General features: G+C 40.3%; 1 protein-coding gene across 4 annotated transcripts in view; it reads left to right on the plus strand.

The window, feature by feature from the left end:
- The window catches only part of SHPRH (SNF2 histone linker PHD RING helicase), a 62,061-nt gene that overhangs the window by 25,315 nt on the left and 15,870 nt on the right, over positions 1–20,876 (plus strand). For all 4 annotated transcript variants that reach the window (XM_042444829.1, XM_042444827.1, XM_042444830.1 and 1 more), the window contains 5 exons: positions 2–258; positions 7,023–7,144; positions 10,842–10,930; positions 12,130–12,222; positions 15,579–15,686. In XM_042444829.1, coding sequence (XP_042300763.1) covers positions 2–258; positions 7,023–7,144; positions 10,842–10,930; positions 12,130–12,222; positions 15,579–15,686 — 669 coding nt within the window. The remainder of the gene's footprint in view (position 1; positions 259–7,022; positions 7,145–10,841; positions 10,931–12,129; positions 12,223–15,578; positions 15,687–20,876) is intronic.

Consider the following 20,876-nt stretch of genomic DNA (forward strand, 5'->3'; position numbering starts at 1 on the left):
GATTCAGATCCCTGCTCAGACAGAAGATATACATTGGCTTCATTTTTCTCCTGTGGAGAGACACTTTTATCATCGTCAGCATGAGGTGTGCTGTCAGGATGCTCTGGCAAAACTCAGGAAGATTTCTGATTGGTCCCTCAAGCTTAGTAGCTTGGATAGAAGAACAGTTGCTTCAATTCTATACCCTTTGTTGCGGCTGAGGCAGGCCTGCTGTCACCCACAAGCTGTTCGTGGTGAATTCCTGCCTTTACAGAAAAGGTTATTTTTGTTTCTTCTTAAATGTCTTAATTAATAATATGTATCTATTAATTAATAATATGTATAATATAATAATATGTATCTTTCTGTGTCCTAAAAATTTATTTGTGAGTAAAATTCCCATATTTCAATATATGAAAGAGAAAACTTCAAGTAAATTCTTTAAAATATGTTCTTGATATTCCCAGTGGTGTCTTTAGAAGTAATACAGTGGTACCTCGGGATACGAAATACCCAGGTTACGAAATTTCCGGGATACGAAAAAATCCCATAGGAAATAATTGTTCCGGGTTATGAATGTTTTTTCGGGTTACGAAAAAAATTTTGGTGCTTTTTTCGGCTTTTTCGCACGGAATCGCGGCTTTTCCCCATTAGCGCCTATGGCATTTCGGCTTACGAAGGCTTTTCGGGTTACGAAAGCGGCCGCGGAACGAATTAATTTCGTAACCCGAGGAAGCACTGTATAGAATTTGTGAAGTACCCTGTTTGTTCTTGGCATTGTACTTATGTAAAGGTACTCATAATCTCTGACACTGGATGTACAGAGGGCCCTTCCCATCTGCAAAGGCTTATTTCTACACCCCCACCACCATGGATATGAAGAAACACAGGAGCAGAAGCCTATATTAGTCAGTGGGTGGCAACGTATGCCCACCTGTAGGCATGCGTTGCCATTGACTAATATGGAGCAGTGCAATTTTCAGAAGCTCCAATCTACAGATGTCTAATTTTCCAATATGGCAGGCCCACTGTAATTAGTTTGTATACACAGAATTGCAGCATTCTTAGTATCATAACTGAGTACTGTATATACTCATGTATAAGTCTAGAAATTTAGGTCAAAAAATGACCCTAAAACCCTGAGTCGGCTTATCCATGGGTCAATGTATGTAGAGTATCTTAACTCTTATTTAAAATAAGAAACTATCCCCTGGTGAAAAGCAAGAGTATAATCTGTCCTGGAATCACTCACCCTCTCTACTCTCTCATCCATCCAGCCTTAAGACTAAGTACATAGAGTTATGTCTGCTGGAATTTTGTAAATTCTTTGACATTGTTTTACTTTGCTACATCCTTTAGATCCTTTGCTATATGCTCCTAAGTTTTACCCTCGACTTATCCATGGGTCATAGCAAAATCCATAATTTTTGCCCCAAAACTTGCCCTCGACTTATACATGAGGTCGACTTATAGTCAAATATATACGGTAGATATTAAAAAGTTCACACTTGTGATCCCTTATTTTTAACCAGTGTGGCTTGCATCCAAAATAAGCAACTTTGCTCAGGCTAATGGGGCTCTTGTTCCTTGTTTCTCCTTTTAGCTCCCTGCAGAACAGTTCTTAAAGGAATTTTTAAATCTTTATTTTAATAGGTAATTTTAAAATAATAATTTGAGACACAAATATTGTAAAGCCAGCCTTAATTTCATGCTCTTGTGTTGGACTGCGTCTCTTAATTGGCCATGCTGGTTGGAAATAATTGGATCTGCAGTGTTGCCCAATACTGGTCTAAACAGTCAAACAAATTCATCATATTATATCTGGAGTCCTCTCCCATTCTGAGCCCCAATGTCCCTTCCCCATGTTTACTTAACTCCTCAATTTTGTTGCTCCCCATTTTTAGACTGTCAGGTTTAGTCAGGGAACCTCAAGAAGGATTTAGACAGAGTTTTCCAATCCTGTAGATGCCTTCCATTATTATATAGCCCTGAACCTGCTAGTGTACATCCGACTGCCAGGGAGGGACTAACTTTGCTGGCAACAGAAGGAAAGGAGACTAGCAAGTAAACCTCTATGTTGTCCTGTGTGCTAGATTGGAGGTGAGGGGTGGAGTGGAGTGGGTGGGTTGATAAGTATGTTTTGCCCTCCTCACCTTTTCTACTCATCCACTCACCCACCCACCCCTAATAGTGTAAGGATTCCCCCTTTTTTTCTGTCCCCCCCCCCACCTACCCTGTATTCAAACTGTAAGACATATGGAAGATTGTCACTGTCAGTTCTTAACTACCGTAGGTGGTGGGAGAAAGTGTAGTGTGGTAAGCACCAGCAGACACCCATTTGATGGTGAGATCTCTGCAATTGTCATTTCTGTTTGAGGGACCCAGGAGGGGGGAAATCACCTTTGAGTTCTGCCAGGGGGATGTGCTTGTTTCAAGTCATGGAACATGAGAGAATGGCTTCCTTAGGGGAACCATCCAGCAAGAGGGCAGGCCAGGAAACAACTGAGTCACCTTGGATTACTCCCGAGGGCTAAGTGTTTTGTCCAAGGGTGGTTGAGGAGGTGGTTGGAAAGGGGCTTTCTGCCTCAGTAGGATTCCACATAAGCAGTTCCTCTGTTGCAGCTCATGTTTAAAAGGTTTAAATTTTAATAGCTAATAAAAGTGGCCCTATGTAACCTACAGCTTGATGTCTGCTCTCCTTATTTCCAGAGTGGGTCAGCAAGTCCCAGTCTCTTTTTCCTACACTGGGACTCTGTAAGGCTACCGTAGATCTAGTTCTGTGGAATTAACAGGTGGAGTAAGTCATAACTTTGTGCCTTGAAATTGATGCTCCTGCTTGGTACTGTTGGTACTGTGCAGATGAGCAAGGATGGTATCATCAAAACCTCAATGCCCACATTTATATATAGTTTTAAGGAGATTAAATTATATTTCAAATAGAACAGATGTTTTGAGCTTATTTCTGTCACTGTGGTAATTGTGTCTGAACATAGTAGCTCAAAGCACCTTTTTGGAAAATGAGCAGAAATGAATTGCTTGGCTCAGAAATATTTGTTGATAGTAAAGTCAAGTGATGCCAGAAAATCCTTGACAGCACTAATTAAAATCTAGTTAACAATTCACACTTTCACCAGTAACACAAAAATAATTTTGTTGATGAATTGATGAATTCTTTTCAGTTCTACAAATTGCTGATTACTCATTCTGCTTTTTTGTGAAATTTGTTGTTTGACAGTTTATATTCTTATTATTCTAGAGGTATTGTTGAACCCCCCTGGACTGGGAGGGATCATTTCCCTTAATCCTTCCCATTTGAGTGTTTAAGCTGCTTGTACATTCAGAAAATGTGTAGATGAATACAGCATTTTTAGTTATAACTGAACCAGGGACCCTAAAGATTTCAGTGAAATGTTCAACAACGACAACAACAACAAATTTTATTTCAGACATGGACCAGTAAAATTTTAATATGAAACGTTTATGACATAGCATCTGCATGGGATTGTTGTTGTTGTTGACTGCCCTCGAGTTTACCTTGACTCATGCCAAACCCATGGATGAGACATCTCAAAGATCACCTGTCCTCCACTTCTCTGCTCAGGTCCTGCAGGCTCAGGCCTGTGGACTGTCTGATTGAGTCCAACCATCTGACATATGGTCCCCCTCTCTTGCTATTACCTTCTACATTTCCTGGAATTACTGTCTTTTCTAATGATTCATGCCTTTTCATGATATGACCAAAGTACGACAGCCTCAGTTTAGTCATCCTGGCTTCCAAGGAGAGTTTGGGCTTGATCTGTTCTAGAATTCATTTGTTTGTCTTCTTGGTCACCCACAGTAGCCTCAGCACTCTTCTCAAGAACTATATCTCAAATGAGTTTATTTTTCCCCTATCTACTTTCTTCACTGTCCAGCTCTCACATCTATACTTGGTGATGGGAAATACCGTGGCTTAGACGATCCTCACTGTGTTCAGAGTTATATATGTACACTTTAGGATCTTGTCCAGTTCTTTCATAGATGTTCTTCCCAATCCAAGCCTTCTAATTTCTTGACTGCAGTCTCTGTTCTGATCAATGTTTGATCCAAGGCATGAGAACTCTGTCTATTTCAAGTTTCTCATTTTGAATTCTTGTAAATCTTCCATGGTCATTATTTTTGTTTTCTTAATATTCAGCATCAAGCCTTTGTTGGCATTTTCCTTCTTGACCACCTGCAATAATTGTTCCAGGTCTTTGTTGGTTTCTTCTGGTAGTACTGTGTCATCTGCATATCTTAGGTTGTTAATATTCCTTCCTCTGATCCTCATTCCTCCTGCCTCTGAGTCTAAGTCTGTGCTGTGTATTATGTTTTCTGCATTGAATAAAGTGATAGTATGCAGCCTTGCTTAACCCCTTTGCCAGTTGGGAACTACAGTGGTACCCCGGGTTACGAAATTAATTCGTTCCGCCGCCGCTTTCGTAACCCGGAATACTTCGCAAGCCGAAAAACCCATTGGCGCTAATGGGGAAAAGCCGCGATTTCGTGTGAAATAGCGCCGAAAAGCACCAAAATTTTTTTCGTAACCCGAAAAAACCTTCGTAACCCGGAACAGTTTTTTTAATTGGATTTTTTTCGTAACCTGGAAATTTCGTAAGGCGGCGCATTCGTATCCCGGGGTACCACTGTATTGTGCTTCTCCTTACTCAGTTCTGATGGGAGCCTATCAGAGAGGGCGGTTGCAATCCAGCTTCAGGCGGTCTTGGATGAAACGGATTATCTGGACCCATTTCAAACTGGCTTCCGGGCGGGTTACGGGGTTGAGACTGCCATGGTCGCCTTGGTCGATGATCTCCGTCTGGGCATCGACAGGGGAAGTGTGTCCCTGTTGGTGCTCTTGGACATCTCAGCGGCTTTCGATACCATAGACCATGGTATCCTTCTGGGGCGCCTGGCAGAGGTGGGAATCGAGGGCACTGCGCTCCAGTGGTTCCGGTCCTACCTCTCCGGGAGGTCCCAGATGGTGCAGCTGGGAGACGTGTGCTCCGATGAGAGGGCCCTTAAAACCGGGGTCCCTCAAGGAGCCATTCTGTCTCTCATGCTATTTAACATTTACATGAAACCGCTGGGAGAGATCATCCGGAGACATGGGGCGCGGGGTTATCAGTACGCTGATGACACCCAAATAATTTTCTCTATGTCTCCGACTGATGCAGTGACTAAGGATGGCATCTCTCCTCTCGTGGCCTGTCTAGAGTCAGTAATGGGCTGGATGAGGGAAAACCGACTCAAATTGAATCCAGAGAAAACGGAGGTACTTGTGATAGGTCCCCCTGGTCCAGGAATGGCGGTAGTTCCACCTGTCCTGAACGGGGTCACGCTCCCTGTGAAGGACTCTGTGCGCAGTCTGGGGGGTGCTTCTTGACTCGTCGCTTCACCTGACTGCTCAGGTGAATGCGACGGTCAAGAACACCTGTTATCAGCTTCGGCTTATTCGCCAGCTGCGCCCATACCTGGCCCAGAGGGACCTTGAAACGGTAGTACATGCTCTGGTAACCTCGAGATTGGATTTCTGCAATGCACTCTACATGGGGCAACCCTTATACCAAACCCGGAAGCTACAAATGGTACAGAATATGGCAGCCAGGCTGGTCACTGGAACTTCCAGGGCCAGCCATATTACACCAGTGCTCAAAGATCTGCATTGGCTGCCTATTCGCTTCCGGGCACAATATAAGGTGTTGGTGATGACCTATAAAGCCCTAAATGGCTTGGGCCCAGGATACCTGAAGGACCGCCTCTCCCCGTACATTCCGTCCCGCACCCTCAGAACATCTGGGCAGCAACTCCTTAGGGTGCCAGGGGTTAGGTTGTCCTCCACTACGAGGAGGACATTTTCCATCGCCGCCCCGGCCCTTTGGAACACGCTGCTCACAGAGCTCCGCTCGACCACCTCCCTGGCCCAATTCAGAAAGGATCTGAAAACCTTTCTATTCCATCTTGCATTCCCCGACTAAAGTCCAGTGGGCCTCCCTTCCTCTTCTGTGGCAAAGAGGATTGGCTAATGGGGGTTTTATTCTGTTGTTGTTTTAAAATTGTATTGTATTGTATTTTTATTATGTTGTTAACCGCCCTGATCTGTGGAAGGGCGGTATAAAAATAATTTTTTTATTATTATTATTTATTTATTATTGTCTTGAGTACAGTTTGCACATCAGGACAATCAGATGTAGTGGTACTCCCATTTCTTTGAGAGCATTTCATAGCAGAGCAAAGAGATAGATAGCTACCATATAAAATCTAGATGTTTTCCCTCCTAGAGATGTGGACCATTTTTAAAATCGAAAGATTTACAGGGTTTTCCTTTATATGTATGTGTTAGACGTTCTAAATAATATGAACACAAGAGGTGAAACAGGGAACCTGCCAGTTTTATCAGATCTTCGTCCAATTACCACAATAGTTCGCTGATGCTTGTATATCTTCTTTCCTTCTATGAAGTTCAGAGTAGACTATGTGAAATTTGTAGGATGTTATCCACCTAGCTAATACTCTGGCCTATTCTTTTAATATCTACTCTTCTCAGAGCATGCTGTTTAGGAATTTGGATTTTGACATTATCAAATTATTTCAATTTGAACTGTACTGTAATGTTGTTGTTTTTATTTCTTCCACTGTTCTCTGCTTTGTAATCCTTGTCCACAATCAATCAATTTTTCTGTCAGTCATATCAGTTTCCTCTTCTTTCAGTTAGTCATTAGAGTCTGCAACCATTGTTCAGTCATTGCATATAGTATGGATCATTGGATCCCTGATAAGGATGATATAAATACTGTAGTCTGTTATGTAAAATGAGAACATAGTTGGTATAAATGAAAGCAGTATTTCAGTTCCTTATTGACATATGCTGTGAAAATGTTGCTGTGCCTGTTTTAGTCAGCCACCTTGACTCCCACACTGAGAAAAAAGTGGGATATAAATACAACAATAACAAATGTAGTGCATTCTTAAAGCACTTGTGATTCCCTACTTGCCATCAGTTTATATCTGGATTTCTTTTCCAGCACAATGACAATGGAGGAGCTTCTAACATCGCTGCAGAAAAAATGTCGGACAGAATGTGAGGAAGTCCATAGACAACTGGTGTGTGCCCTGAATGGCTTAGCTGGTATTCATATTATTAAAGGTAAAATGCACCCATACACTGATATTTCTGGCTGATCTGTCACTACTTCAGACAAATTGCAAATACATAGGCTGACAATGTCTTTTAATTCTACTTGAATGTCTAAACAAACTTGCAACTCTAGGCAAAGATTAATAAAAGATTGAATACAAAGATGTCCAAATGGGTAGCTGTGTTACCCTGTTGTATCAAAAACAACACATTTTTGTGACTGCTTAAAGGCTAATGCATTTTATTTGACATAAGCCTTCATTTGGAGTAACTGTACCCCACGTTATCTGATGTATGGAGTGTTGTCCCAACAGGTTATTTTATTCATGCTTTGTTTGAGTTGGTGGGTGGTGTAATCAGTGGGCTCAAACTATATGCTACAATCCATAAAAGGACGTACCTAATAATTCTTAGTTGTTTCACATTGGATGTAGATGGTAATGATTTGGCTTTGACAACCAACTGCTTTGTTGTTTACCTCCATTCCACTTTCTTTTTTGGTGGGATAGTCAACTCCAGCACCCCAGCTTCACCCCACTTTCTTGTAAAAACTAGACCATTCATTAATTTGTAGTACTCATGAATGCTACTAATGGAGCATGTAGATTCCAAGTATTAAAAAAAAGACACTTGCTACAGCAAAGTCACAAAACAGTGAAAGAATGGCTTATATAATCTGCTTCTTTTCTTGTTATAAATATTCATAACAGATCTTTAGTGTTCTCATTACCTGAAGTATCTCATTACCTCATTACCAGGAAGATACTGAATCAGAAATGAGCCTGGTGCTTTAAAAGAATTCTTGCCTGCCTTTTTAAAGTAGTTGACAAAGAAGATGCCAGTTTTTACAAACTCACTCAACAGTCTTGTACCCATACATTCCAAATGTTAGCATATCAGATCATGCCAATAATATGGACCCAGATGTTTCTATGCTATGTTTCTAATTTTCCCATTCTACATTAGAAGAAGAGCAACTAAATAAAATATCTATATGTGTCTATTAAATTATGATGGCCGCCCTAAGCCATTTTATGCCTTTCATTGTTTGTTATATTCCTCGGGATTGCACGGCATATAAATTATAAATCTTAAAGAATATGCTCAGTATGTTGGTGTATCTGTCAAAGTGAATTATTTCATGCAAGTTTTGTAAGATTTTGAAAGTTTATTAAGCAGTTTTAAAAACAAATCATAGATTTAATATATTAATGAATACTTTTCATGAAGAGCTTACAATAGCCTCTATTAATATTTTTAGTTAAGTGTCTGAAATTTGTTAATGCTGGTAAATCAGAATCTTCTTAAATATATGTGATGATGTGTTGTCTTTGTTAATTAACCAAAACATTACCAAGTCTGTTCAGTTCAACCCTCAAGCAAAATTCTGAAAAATTGCTTCTTTATGCGATTGTAATTGTTTCTTAAATAAGGAAATCCATCTCAAATTGTCAGCTATTAGTTGCTTGTTATTCTGTTGCAAAGGAGAAATAGTTGTACTACAGATACTATTATGAAAATCAGTCTGATCTAGCACCAGGTTTTGTTTTTCCCCAGACATGCTTGCTTAGATTAATAGGGAAAATCATTGCTGGGCAATATTCTATTTGTTGGTTGCCTTGCAGAATGTTTTAAAAGCAGATTTAAAGAAAAAGAAATCATAATCTTGTTAAATACACTGCTCCCTCGGGTTACGAAATTAATTCGTTCCGCGGCCGCTTTCGTAACCCGAAAAGCCTTCGTAAGCCGAATTGCCATAGGCGCTAATGGGGAAAAGCCGCGTTTCATGCGAAAAAGCGCCGAAAAGCACCAAAAATTTTTTTCGTAACCCGAAAAACATTCGTAACCCGGAACAATTATTTCCAATGGGGATTTTTCGTATCCCGGAAATTTCGTAACCTGGGTATTTCGTATCCCGAGGTACCACTGTATTACCACTATTTTCAGTTGTTACCCTTTCTTTTCCCCCTTTCACTATCATTATTGGAAGCAACATTATTTTGAAAGATGGCTGTATCCTCAGCATAATTTACAGTTGAATTAGAATAATAAGTGTATGTGTGAAAGTAGGTTTAAATTTAATTCTTTGGCTTTTTGAAGATTTATTTTTGTTCAAGATATTTGTTAGAAGCACTGTGACATAGGTATCAGTGGTTCACATATAAATTAGAAGCAGAAATGCTTTTAATACAGGTGCATTCATTGTTTTGATACTTTCCATCTTCATATGCAAATCACTGAATTTAATGATACACTGTAATACTTTGCACCAAAGTTCCTACCTAGTGACAAGAGACATTGTTGATATTTCTTGAACAGAAACAGAAAGTTGAGCCACAGAAGGAAAGAGCAATTGATTTCTGAGGCTTGTTTCAAACTTTATTGGAAAACTATAGTTTCTTAGGATTTGAAGAAATTTTCCCAGGTCTCTGGCTCAGCCATCCTACCCTCCTCTCCATCTTCATGTCCATGAAGAGATTGGAAGCATCTACTTCCGCATTTGAACAAATCAGAATTCTCTGTGCTCTCTGATCTTTGGAAATCTTTACTTAGTGAGAAACAGTCAATATGTGAAAACATGATCTAATCACAACTTGGAAGCAGCCACTTCTGATTTTAAACAGTCTCCTCATGGCCATGAAATGACATGGTGGAGTATGTAAACCAAAGCTTATGCTGATTATTTTTATCTGTCTTCTCATTGCACTCTACTGGAGCATATGAATCACTCTTTTCCGATCCACTATTAAAACAGTAACACTGTATTTTAATTTAAATGAACAATGAGAGGCTAGGAGGTTAGTGAAGAGATTTCAAGTTCCAGATGACTTCTGCCAGGGGTATGAACTTTCTCTGAATCTAAATGACTTTCATGGTGGCATCCATAGTTTTTTGTGGGTTTTTCGGGCATGTGGCCATGTTAGAAGAGTTTCTTCCTGACGTTTCGTCAGCATCTGTGGCTGGCATTCAGAAATGTCAGGAAGAACTCTTCAGAACATGCCACATAAGCCCGAAAAACCCACAAAAAAAACTTCTCTGAGTAGTTCTCATTCACTGCATTCCTTTTCTGAAATGAAAATTCACACTAGCAGAACATTAATTTTTTAGGCATTATTTCATGACATTTCCAACACAGACATTCATTTTGAAACTCCTTTTTGGTTAAAACTTCTTTATGAAGGCTAGGTACACTTACACTTGTCCCTCCATATTCGCTAGGGTTAGGGGAACAAGACTCCCGTGAATATGGAAAAACCGCAAATAACAAAAATACCATGTTTTTCCCTGAGAGGACACCTCTCTAGGAATCTCTAGGTCCTCCAGTGCAACTCTGTGGTCAATGTTCAACATACACTGACCATAGAATGGCACTGAAGTAGCTACAAATGCCTAGTAGAGTATTCTCTCTAGGAATCCCTAGGGCTTTCAGTGCAACTTTTAGTTAAAGTTGACCACAGAGTTGCACTGGAGGACCTAGACAGTCCTAGAGAGAACATATTAACGAAATCCTTGAATAATCAAATCCGCAAATATCAAAGCCGCAAATATGGAGGGATAACTGTAGTTCATCAATTAAATGAACTGCTCTTCATTGAAAAGAAAGTACTTAATAAGCCTGCAACTGTTGAAAATGCCATTTTAACCAATGGAATATTTGAAAGCTAGAAATCCCAATAATCAAGTCTGAAATCTAACAATTTTTCAGGTGAATATGCATTGGCAGCAGATATGTATAGAGAAGTGCTGCGTTCCTCTGAAGAGCATAAAGAGAAGCTTAAAACAGATTCATTACAAGTATGTACTTAAATTCAAAAACTACTTCTTGGTTATGTTCAGTTATCAAGTAGATTACTGCACTACACTCTTATAGCGCTGCTATTCCACTTGAACTGCCCTGACTGCCTCCTGTTGCATTCTGGGATTTGCAGTTTAAGGGGGGCTATTTAGAATTCTCAGCCAGAGAGCCCTTAGGCCTCATTGAACTATAAGCCTCAGAATGCAACAGGAGGCAGCCAGAACAGCCAAAGTAGAATAGCAGCACTATAAGACGATAGTGTGGCAATGTGGGTAGTATCTTCTGTGGTTCTGAGATAGACCTCATAATGTCATTTATTGAGGGGGGAAATCATTGTCACCAAACATGTGTTCTGATACTGTATCCTGGCCTTTAAAAAAAAACAGAACCTTTTCTTTTCTTTTTCTTTCCTTTCCTTTTAAATGCATTGTTGGAAGGAGAAATGTCCAATATCTGCCTACTGGTATCAAGGCCGTGTTGATGGCCTGGGAGCACCTAATTCTTTGGCGTAATAGAAGTTCATGTAAAGACCTCACCAGTATCCAAATGACTGATACATTCTTATAGCTTTGACTGACAATGATAATTTAAAGTTGTTTAAAGTATGTTACACTTGACGGTTGTAAGTTGAAGGTTTACAATACTGTATTCTGTTTTTGTTTGAAATACATTGTACCTCTTCTCCAGTCAATCACTTTATTATTGCATCTTTGCAAATCAGGCTGGATCTACTTTCATTTGGCTGTTGAGAGTCTCTGTGTATTGGGTAAAATGAACCCAGCATTGACAGTGTAACAAAGTACTGTAACTGTTGAATCTCCTCTTTCGGCTTTATCTGTATGCAAAAGGAGACTTTTGGGCACAAGTTATGGAGTTCATAGCTGTTATTAATGCCAGTAGATAACTAGAGAAACATCTAATTGCAAGGCTAGATTGTAATTTTGTTTCTATATTTCATTGAAACAGAAGTGTTTATTCATAACAAACCTTGCTTTTTATGTGCTGTTGCCATATTACTTCAGCTTTCAGTTGGGATAATGTTGTCTGTTCTTTTATTCATTTACTTCTAGTCACAAGGATGCAAATTTGAGATCTGTTTTAAAAATTATTTATTTTACTATGTTAATCTTTCTCCATGTTCCCTTAGTTTGGGGATTCTGCTGTTGTTGACAGTATTGTTTTGTTTATTGTCAAACAGAGGCTTCATTCTACGCACAATCTGATGGAGCTTCTTGCAGCAAAGCATCCTGGGATATCACCTACATTGCGTGATAGCAGGCTTCAGGAAGAGGTAATTGTTCATTGTATGTGCTTGGATATGCATTAAGAAATGTTTACTACAAATTAGCTCACTTGAAAAATAATTTAATTTGTTACATGACAGTTCTTGGGCTTCAGGGCTTTTAATTCTAAGTCACATTTAAATAAATTATCTGTTTTATCCATATCTTGTTCATAGTTGTAATGGTCAATACCAAGCTGTAAGAATAAACAAATAGCTCCCTAAGAGAGATTGATACATTATTTGTAGCCTCATGTAGGCTATTCTTGCAGTAACAGAGTTAACACTGACCAACACTGAAAATTATTTATAACTCACCCTTTTCCCAAGACTGGGACTTAAGGCAGTTTATACATGAAACATAACAAATCAACATTAAAACCAAAGTAAGCTATTAACTGAATTAAAAACATACCCTCGAAAAAGCTTTTAAAAGTTACACAGTACAATGTAAAACAATACAGCACTCAGTCCAGTACAACACTCAGAACTTTCAGTTCTGTCTTCACCTGCTGCTGGAAGGACTGTAAGGAAGGGACCATTCTAACCTCCCTAGAGAGTGGGTTCCAAAGTTAGGGACAGCGCTGAGAAGGACTCCCTCTTGTGTTCCCATCAGGCATACCTGTGAATTGACAGTAGGGACTCTAGGCAAGCTCAAATGCAGTTCCAAGAATTTTTTGCCATTGCCTTATGCTGGTTAGCACTGCTGGGATTTGCAGTTCTATAACACCTGGGTTTGGATCACACAGTTCCCACCCTTGGTATAACAGGATGAAGTCTGCTGAGTTTAAAATGCAACATTAATGTAATGACTAGTCAATGCAATGCTGGTTGCTGCAGAATCAGGACCTAAAGTTTCATTGTGATCTTGATTTCATTGTACATTTTTGTCTGGAAATAGATAAACTATAGTCTAAAGTGGGCTTGGCTGACTAGCATAAAGTACTAAAAATCAGTGCTTGTTATAGATTATTAAAACTTGATTTGTAGAAGCAGAGAGTGCAGAACTGGAGCATATATTGAAAATTGAGGACAATACCTGCTTTGTAAAGTCCATAAAAATTGAGAGGGGTAACTGGATAGTTAGCTGGATTACACTTCTCATGCAAGAATAATAAATCTCAGCAAGAGACTGCAGATTCTAAATATAATGACATCCATTTAGTAGGCAAGTCAACTCTCAGCTTCTTCAGGTGAATTTGTTCTTATATGGATTGAAGGCTGATAAAGAAGAGCCAGTTGGGGGGGCTTTAAGTTCTTTCTGGTTGAGGATGTTAGAATCACTTATAATTGCATGAAAAATTATTTAGGTTATACTAGAATAGGTCTGTGCAATATATGGCCTCTGTGTCCTCAAGTTTGCCCCCAAGCCTCCTTCACCACTCGACCTTCTGCCAAGGAGACGGCTGGGCTGTGGAGGAGGCTTGGGGGTACAGGTTCAACTGTCCTCCTCCTCCACAGCCCAGCCATATCCTCAGGACAAAGCTGGGTTGTGGAGCAGTGGCGTCACTAGTGTTGGTGTCACCCAGTACAGGGGAAGGGGTGAACTACCTTGCCCTCCCACTCCACCTGTCCTGGCCACCACCCTCTGGCCCTCGGAGTCCCATGTGACGGCTGCCACATGGGGCACCATCGCACTTCTCAGGCCCTCGGAGTTTTGCATGAATTCCGAAGGCACTCCTCCAAGCCTTCAGGGTCCTAGGTTGCGACTGCTGCATGGGACTCTGAAAGCACCTGCCCTCCCCCATGGCTTCAGTTGGAATGTGAACCATTAAAAAACAGTCTACAGCCAGAAGAAGTTTAGTTGTCTTAATTTTGGCCCCGACCTACTCTCAAGTTGTGCAGGTCTGTACTAGACAATATATGTTCATTTTGGTATGACTAAAACTACTGTTGAAAGTTTGATAGCACTCATACAGGACAATGTAGAGCAATATGAGGGTCCCTGCCATTAATTAAATAGCATAAATGTAGGTAATTTAAGTTTCCCAAGGCTTCAACCTTTGTCAAGGAAACAAAAATATTGAAATATCAAACATATCAAAGCTAAGTCTGCTAGGGCCTAACTTTAAATTAGCAGAGTAGCAGAAATGTGCTCTTGTCTAACTGTGCTTTCCAAAGAACTGAGAGGGACTCCAAAAACAACACAAGTAGCTTGTATTTCAAACAAAAGTTTACTGATAGTTTTAATCTATATATACATAGCTATATCCTAATCTAGCTAGTGAATAGTTCAGGTAAAAAGAAATATTTATCTCACCATCTTTCAAGGAGACTTGAGAGAGGAAGATGTAAAACCAGCAGCAAAATTGAAAACCTTTTAGAGAATGTCTGTTAGTCCCAAAGAGGGAGTAACGTAAATCACATGGTTAGTTTGAATGAGAGAGAGGATCGTTTGCATGCAGGAAATCCCTATCTAACGAGGGGGAAAAGGAATGCAAAAATCCTCCAATAATAAAGTAAGAGGAAAATACTACATTAAGTGCTTCTCCTTGCTTTGATGCTTGCCATGTGCCAATCTAATCATAAAGATCTTGGCTTGTATGAAGCTAGATTTCCTGTTATATTCCAGTCAGAGAATTTTGTCTTCATGTCAGTTAAAAATTAGAAAATAAACCAGGATGTGATTCAAGTTTATTATTTTGGTCTGTTAACCAACATTAAGCTTTAGTTCCTAGTTTATATGTAATGGGGAATTACAGTTTAATACAAGCCAAGATCTTTATACAAAATGTATGGCATAATAGGATTGGCAAGTAGTAATCATACTACATGAGACTTTGAATAATAAACCAAAACAAATAGCAATAGCAAGTACATTTCTATACCACATGTCAGTGTACTTAAGCACTCCCTAAGTGGTTTGCAGTGTGTAAGCTAATTGCCCCCAATAAGCTGAGTATTTGTTTTAGTGACATACAGAAGGATAGAAGGCTGAATGGATCCTGGGATCGAACTCACAACCTTGTGGCTGTTAATGGCTGCAGTACAGGCACTTAATCATTGTGCCACAAGGGCTCCCTACTGTTAACATACAAATACATCTGTTAAAAAACATGTGGTTAAAACTGAAACTTGTTAAAACATTTCCCATAACTGCTTACTGTTGATCATGCTAGATGTAGCTGTAGGGCAAACTGTCTTGACAGTCAGAAGTTTCCCACACTTTCAATTTTTTTTTACATTAGCTGTATTTTTGTTTTTTATTTAAATAATTTATATATTGCTTTATAAAATAATACCAAAACATAGAGTACAACATAAAAATTGCAATATAAAATACCAATATATAATTACCTGGTGTTACTGGCATTTCTTTGTTTGGAGGCTGTCATTCATTTTAGTAATTTATCATTTAAATACAGTGTGAGCAACTCCGTCAGCATTATATGAGTAAATCGAATGCAGAAGTTGCTGAAGCTCACCAAGCCTTGCAACCAGTTGTTCAGACAATCCATGAACTCCAGAGAAAAGTAAGTTTTGAGTAACATTTATGACTTTATATGTGTACTGTGCGTTGCAGAAATATTCACTCCCCAGTGACTTTTGCACATTTTGGTTCATATCAGCCTGGAATTGAAATACATATAATTACCATTTGATATACACAAGACACTTGGCTCTGTGAAGATGCTGATTTTTATTGTGGCACAAAAGTTAAGTAAACAAATACAAACTGACACTTAGCGGTTGCATATGTATTCACCCCATTTGCTGTGGTATACCTAAGGGCTTTATTACACAAGTCATGTAAAGTGGAAGTGGAGCAGGATAGCAGCACCTTCCATGTACCATTGTTCTTCACTTCTTATCCTGTGGGAGATGGTTATAAAAGCTATTCTTTTTTCTAACTTGAAAAATTGTTAATAACCTATTTTCCTGCTTATGTCAGATTATGATTTAAAGGGTGAAACGTCACTTGCACTTTTACTCAATGTTGTGTGGTCAGGGGACAGTCTAGTGAGCATACTTTGGGTGGGGAAACAAATCGAAGCCTAGGGACTATGCAAAATCAAAACGAAACTGCCTGCCTCTGAACCAGGGAGATGGTAGCAAGCAGGCAGACAGGCAAACTATCTAGCTACTCTTCTTATTCATGAGGTGTAAAGGGGCAGTGAGAGAGACCACCACCACCACCCTGTCTTCTGCCTCTGTACTTGCTAAGCCGGAAGGATGGTAATCCTTTCATCTGGGAGTGGACATGCCAGCTGGTGTTCTGTGGCTGCAGCAGCTGGATCCAGGTATGGTTTCTGCCACTTGCCTGCTAAAGGCCTTTCTTTGGCCCCCCAGTGGAGAGACAAAACTCACCCTGGTATACATTATTACAGTGTATACTGCTTTGGCAGACAAAAACAAAATAATTTTTTGGAATTGGGAAATGGCATGAGAGAAAGTCTATCTCAGCAGGAAAAGGGCCCTACCGCTACCCCAAATGGCATTAACTTTTCAATTTTCCATCAGATGTGGAGCTTGGAAATTCAGATTTTAAAAAATTGTTGAATTCCAGTGCAACAGCATGGGTGTCAAACAGTGAAAGGGGGCAAGAGTCCAAAATTGTGTGTGCGCTAGGGCTTTACTACCATCAGATACTACAAGCTTGTAATGGTTATGAAGGTACAAGGGGGGAAGTAATCATGCTTTAACAGCATTTTTAAAAACAATGCAATTGTAATGAGAGAGGTGGCTCATGTGGTAAGGCTCTAAATATGTTCTGGTGCAATCCACTGCTTCCAGAAGTCATGGAAGCCATTGAATGGAGTCTGCCTGGGTGCAGTGCCAGTGCCCCATGATTACAAATTAAACGAACTTGTTCCTGGAAGTGTTTGTTGGAGAGCATATCTAAACAAGCAGCATCATGAAGACCAAGGAGCTACTCAGATAAGATTGGTTTAAAGTTGTGCAAAAGAGCCAGTTAGGCTTGGGTTATTTTTAAAAATCGCAGTTATGAACATCCTTAAGAATGCCATTAAATCCATTATTACAAAGTATAAAGACAAAGGTTCTCTGGTCTGATGAGACCAAAACAATGTTTTGGCCTTACCACAAAATGTTGTGTGTGGCTTAAAACCAAGACCGCTGATTTCCCTGAGGAGCACTAATCCCATGGTGAAGCATGCTGGTGGCAGCTTTATTTTGTGGAGGTGCATATCCATTGTAGAGATTGGGAAACTGGTTCAGATTAACCCCACCCATCTCGCTCACAAACAGAGCACTTATACGGGAGAATCTATTTCAGTATGCAAGGGACTTGAATTGGCAGAGGTTCTTTTTCCAGCAGGACAGTGATCCTGGTAGATCACAGCCAATGTAACATTTAGAAGATTTAAAACAGTGATTACCAAAGTGAGCGGTACGCCCCCCAGGGTTGGTGGAAAGATCCTGGGGAACAGTGGGGGGGGGGAAGGGGGGCGGGGGGGGGGGGGCTTCAGTCTAAGTGCTGTTGTGTAAGAAAGGCAAGGAGAACCAACAGCCTTTAAGACCATGGTAGAGATGAAGGTTGCATGAAATTTTCTTTTAGAATCCCTTAAAACCACCATGCAGGCTCATTGATTGCTTTATGTGATTACCCATGCCTTTTGCTAGTCGTAGCAGTGGCGGTTGGGAAACTCTTGTGAAGCTTAAGCTTAGGACACTGATTCTGTGGCTTGGAACAGCACAATTTTGGGACAGATTGACTGTCCCCGAGAGCCTTAACTGGTTTCTGGCTAGCTTCCAGGTAGGGTGTTAAGATGATACAAGCCTTGAAACCAGCCAGAAACTGCTCCCAAATCACCCTATGAGGAGAAAAGCGAGACTAAAAAGGAGCTGAATTTTTCTGCTTCCTGGGAAATGTGCACCTTCGCTCATATGTCTAAATGCAGCACTGCCAGAGGAGTTCTAAAGGGGTGCTTTATCCTAACTCTAACTGTGCATATAAACGACCCATTGCAGGAGTGCATTTAAAAGGGACAAAGCTGCCTTACCCAAGCTGTGGGGGTGGCAATGCCCAAAAGAGAAAGCATAACACCTCTCACGGAGATAAATAAAACATACACACACCAGACAGTCAAAGAGGGGGCATGGTGTGAAGAGGGGGTAAAGGGGGTCATGATTGTACCTTGACAGTATCCTCATGGGCACACCTCTGCTTCAATTCCCTGTGTGAAGGTTCACAGGGATGGCCATCCAATGGATGGCAGTCGCCAGCAGTGTGCTCCTGCGACTGTACACAGGGATGGTCGGGGGAACAATTTTAAAAAAATACTCACCAGTGCAGCTTGAAGCCACGCCGTGTGGTCATGGCATGCACACTCCAGCCACCTTGAGAACTAACGGTGCGGTTGATAGGGATTCAGATCAATTTTGGAAAAGGCAGCTTCAAGCGTTTTTTCCTGCCCATCTGTTTCACTTCTTAATCAAGAAGACTTCAAATGAAATTGCTTCCCCATATTTTTTCCAAGTATTGACTCAGGGGGCAAATGCTTTTACATCCAACAGGGTTTGTTTGTTTGTTTACTGACATTTTGTGCCAAATAAATGCATGTTTTGCATTTTTACTGTATTGAGTATCTTGGGTAGATCCAGTTGTAACAGTGCCAGTTAAATCTATTCAGTTTTAGGTTGGAACACAACAAAATATGGAAAAGCAAAGAGTACATGGTGTTATTCTGAGAGTAAAGACGTACTACATACTCCTTGTATCCATCATTCTCCTTGCTAGCTATAGTTCAGTGACAGTGTACCTGTTTTGCATGCCAAAAGTCTCAGGTTTATTTCTTGGCATCTCTATGTGTAGCTGGAAAAACTTCACAGGGACACTGTGGAGAGGTGTTATAGACGGTAGTGGGCTAGTTGGACCAGTCATCTACCTTGTTATTTTCATGTTTGTAATGTTCTAGTGCAATTCTACTTTATGACATTTATATCCCATTTATGAACTTGGCTGAGAGGACTATATGTGGTAATCACACCATCTTTGCTTAACTTAACAAAATTGACAGGAGGATACAACTGTTCCAAAACTGTTTAGTCATCATGGATAAATGGACCCTTGCCCCCCCCCCCCCCGGTCTCGTGTGTCCATTGCTATAAGGAGTGCTTCATGTCTTTTTAATTTAATCACATGGGCAGTAGTCTTTTGAAACATTGATTAAGCAGTGGCTTGGACAAAATGGCATTGCTCTTGAAAGTAGTGTCTTTCCCTAGTTGGCACATAGAAGCTTCCAGGATGGTCTGTGTTCCCCTGCCATCCAGGCAAGGCAAGGTTTACATAATTAAAAATGTCTGCCTTGGTTCTAGTTGCGGGTCCTCTACTTATCTATCTACTACTCCCACTGTATGGACCTACAATTATCCCCACCTCTGATGCCAATGCAAGGACTTCCTCCTGTCCTCTGCAGCTTGGTTGCTCTACTCTGGGTCTTGGATAACTCTCAAGAGTATGTGGATTGCGCCTTTTAATGCATCCAGAGAATGAGATATAGGTACTTATCATGAATTTTTAGATGGTAGGAGAAGCAGTCCACCTGAGCCCAATGAGTGATTGCATGCATGTGTGTGTGTGTGCGCGCACACACACACCCTATAGAAGGTGGGAGAAAGTTAGAATTTAGTTTACTTAGGCAGGGTCATTTAGACAAGGCTATGGAAGTAAATAATGAGGAAGTGAAGGGAGTCAATGGATGTAACAAATGAATTTTGGACTCCTGCCAAACTGGGTGGCATACAGATGATAACCCAAGAATGTGGATTGCTTTTCCTGCCATCCAGGAATGACTATACATGATAACTACCAACATCTAATTCTTTACAATTATTTGGTTTTTTGCCTTCACCCAGAACACAGCTCATTCTTTCCTTTCTCTCCTAATACCTTGGTCCTTTCTAAAATTCTTTTTTTTTTTTAGGTTGTCTTAAAATTTGAAAAAAACCTCTTCACCTACTTTCTTTCTGTTCTTCCTGGGTTATGGGTGGAATTGACTGCCACTTTAAGGTAGCACAAACCCCAAATGGTAGTGGAGGCTTCATAGCATATTAGCATCTCTGGCAAAGTAGCTGCAGCCTTATCAGGCCTTTGACACTACAATAATATTCAGGCCACCTGGTTTAAGACAACATTGGTTGCTGATGTTCAGGCCTGCTTGATCATTTTTTAAGCTAGAGGTAGGCTGATGTGAGAAGCTAGGCGACCGTGACAACCCAATCAGACAGCTTGGTTGGCTGTATCCTCACTGCAAAAAATAAAGCATTTTATTGGCCAACAATGTCCCCAAAAATTTTCTGAAAGTATGGGGATATTTTTGTCATCTTTTTAGCCGACGAAGCCATTTACAAAATTTTAAAAAGGAAGTAATCAGATTTTTTTTAACTTCTTGGGATCAATTTGATTTTTTTAATTTAGGGGCTACAAAAATAGCCAGGGTAAGCTGTATGTGACCTGTGGGCTGAACTTTGCCATCCCCTGTTTTAAATGCTACTGCCACTTTTAATAGCTACTGAGAATATCTCATTTTCTCCAGAGTGAGTTCATTACAGCCACCATTTTATTCCTGTACATAACATATTGACCCACCATTTTGTATTTCCCCATGATGTGATAGCAGAGTCTAATACAGTTAATTCTTGGTTATGTGGTCTTTGCCTTGCTCTGGGTGATCAGGAAATATCACCCATGCTGGAGTCCA

Source organism: Sceloporus undulatus, chromosome 1 (assembly GCF_019175285.1).
Source record: "Sceloporus undulatus isolate JIND9_A2432 ecotype Alabama chromosome 1, SceUnd_v1.1, whole genome shotgun sequence".
Classification (NCBI taxonomy): domain Eukaryota; kingdom Metazoa; phylum Chordata; class Lepidosauria; order Squamata; family Phrynosomatidae; genus Sceloporus; species Sceloporus undulatus.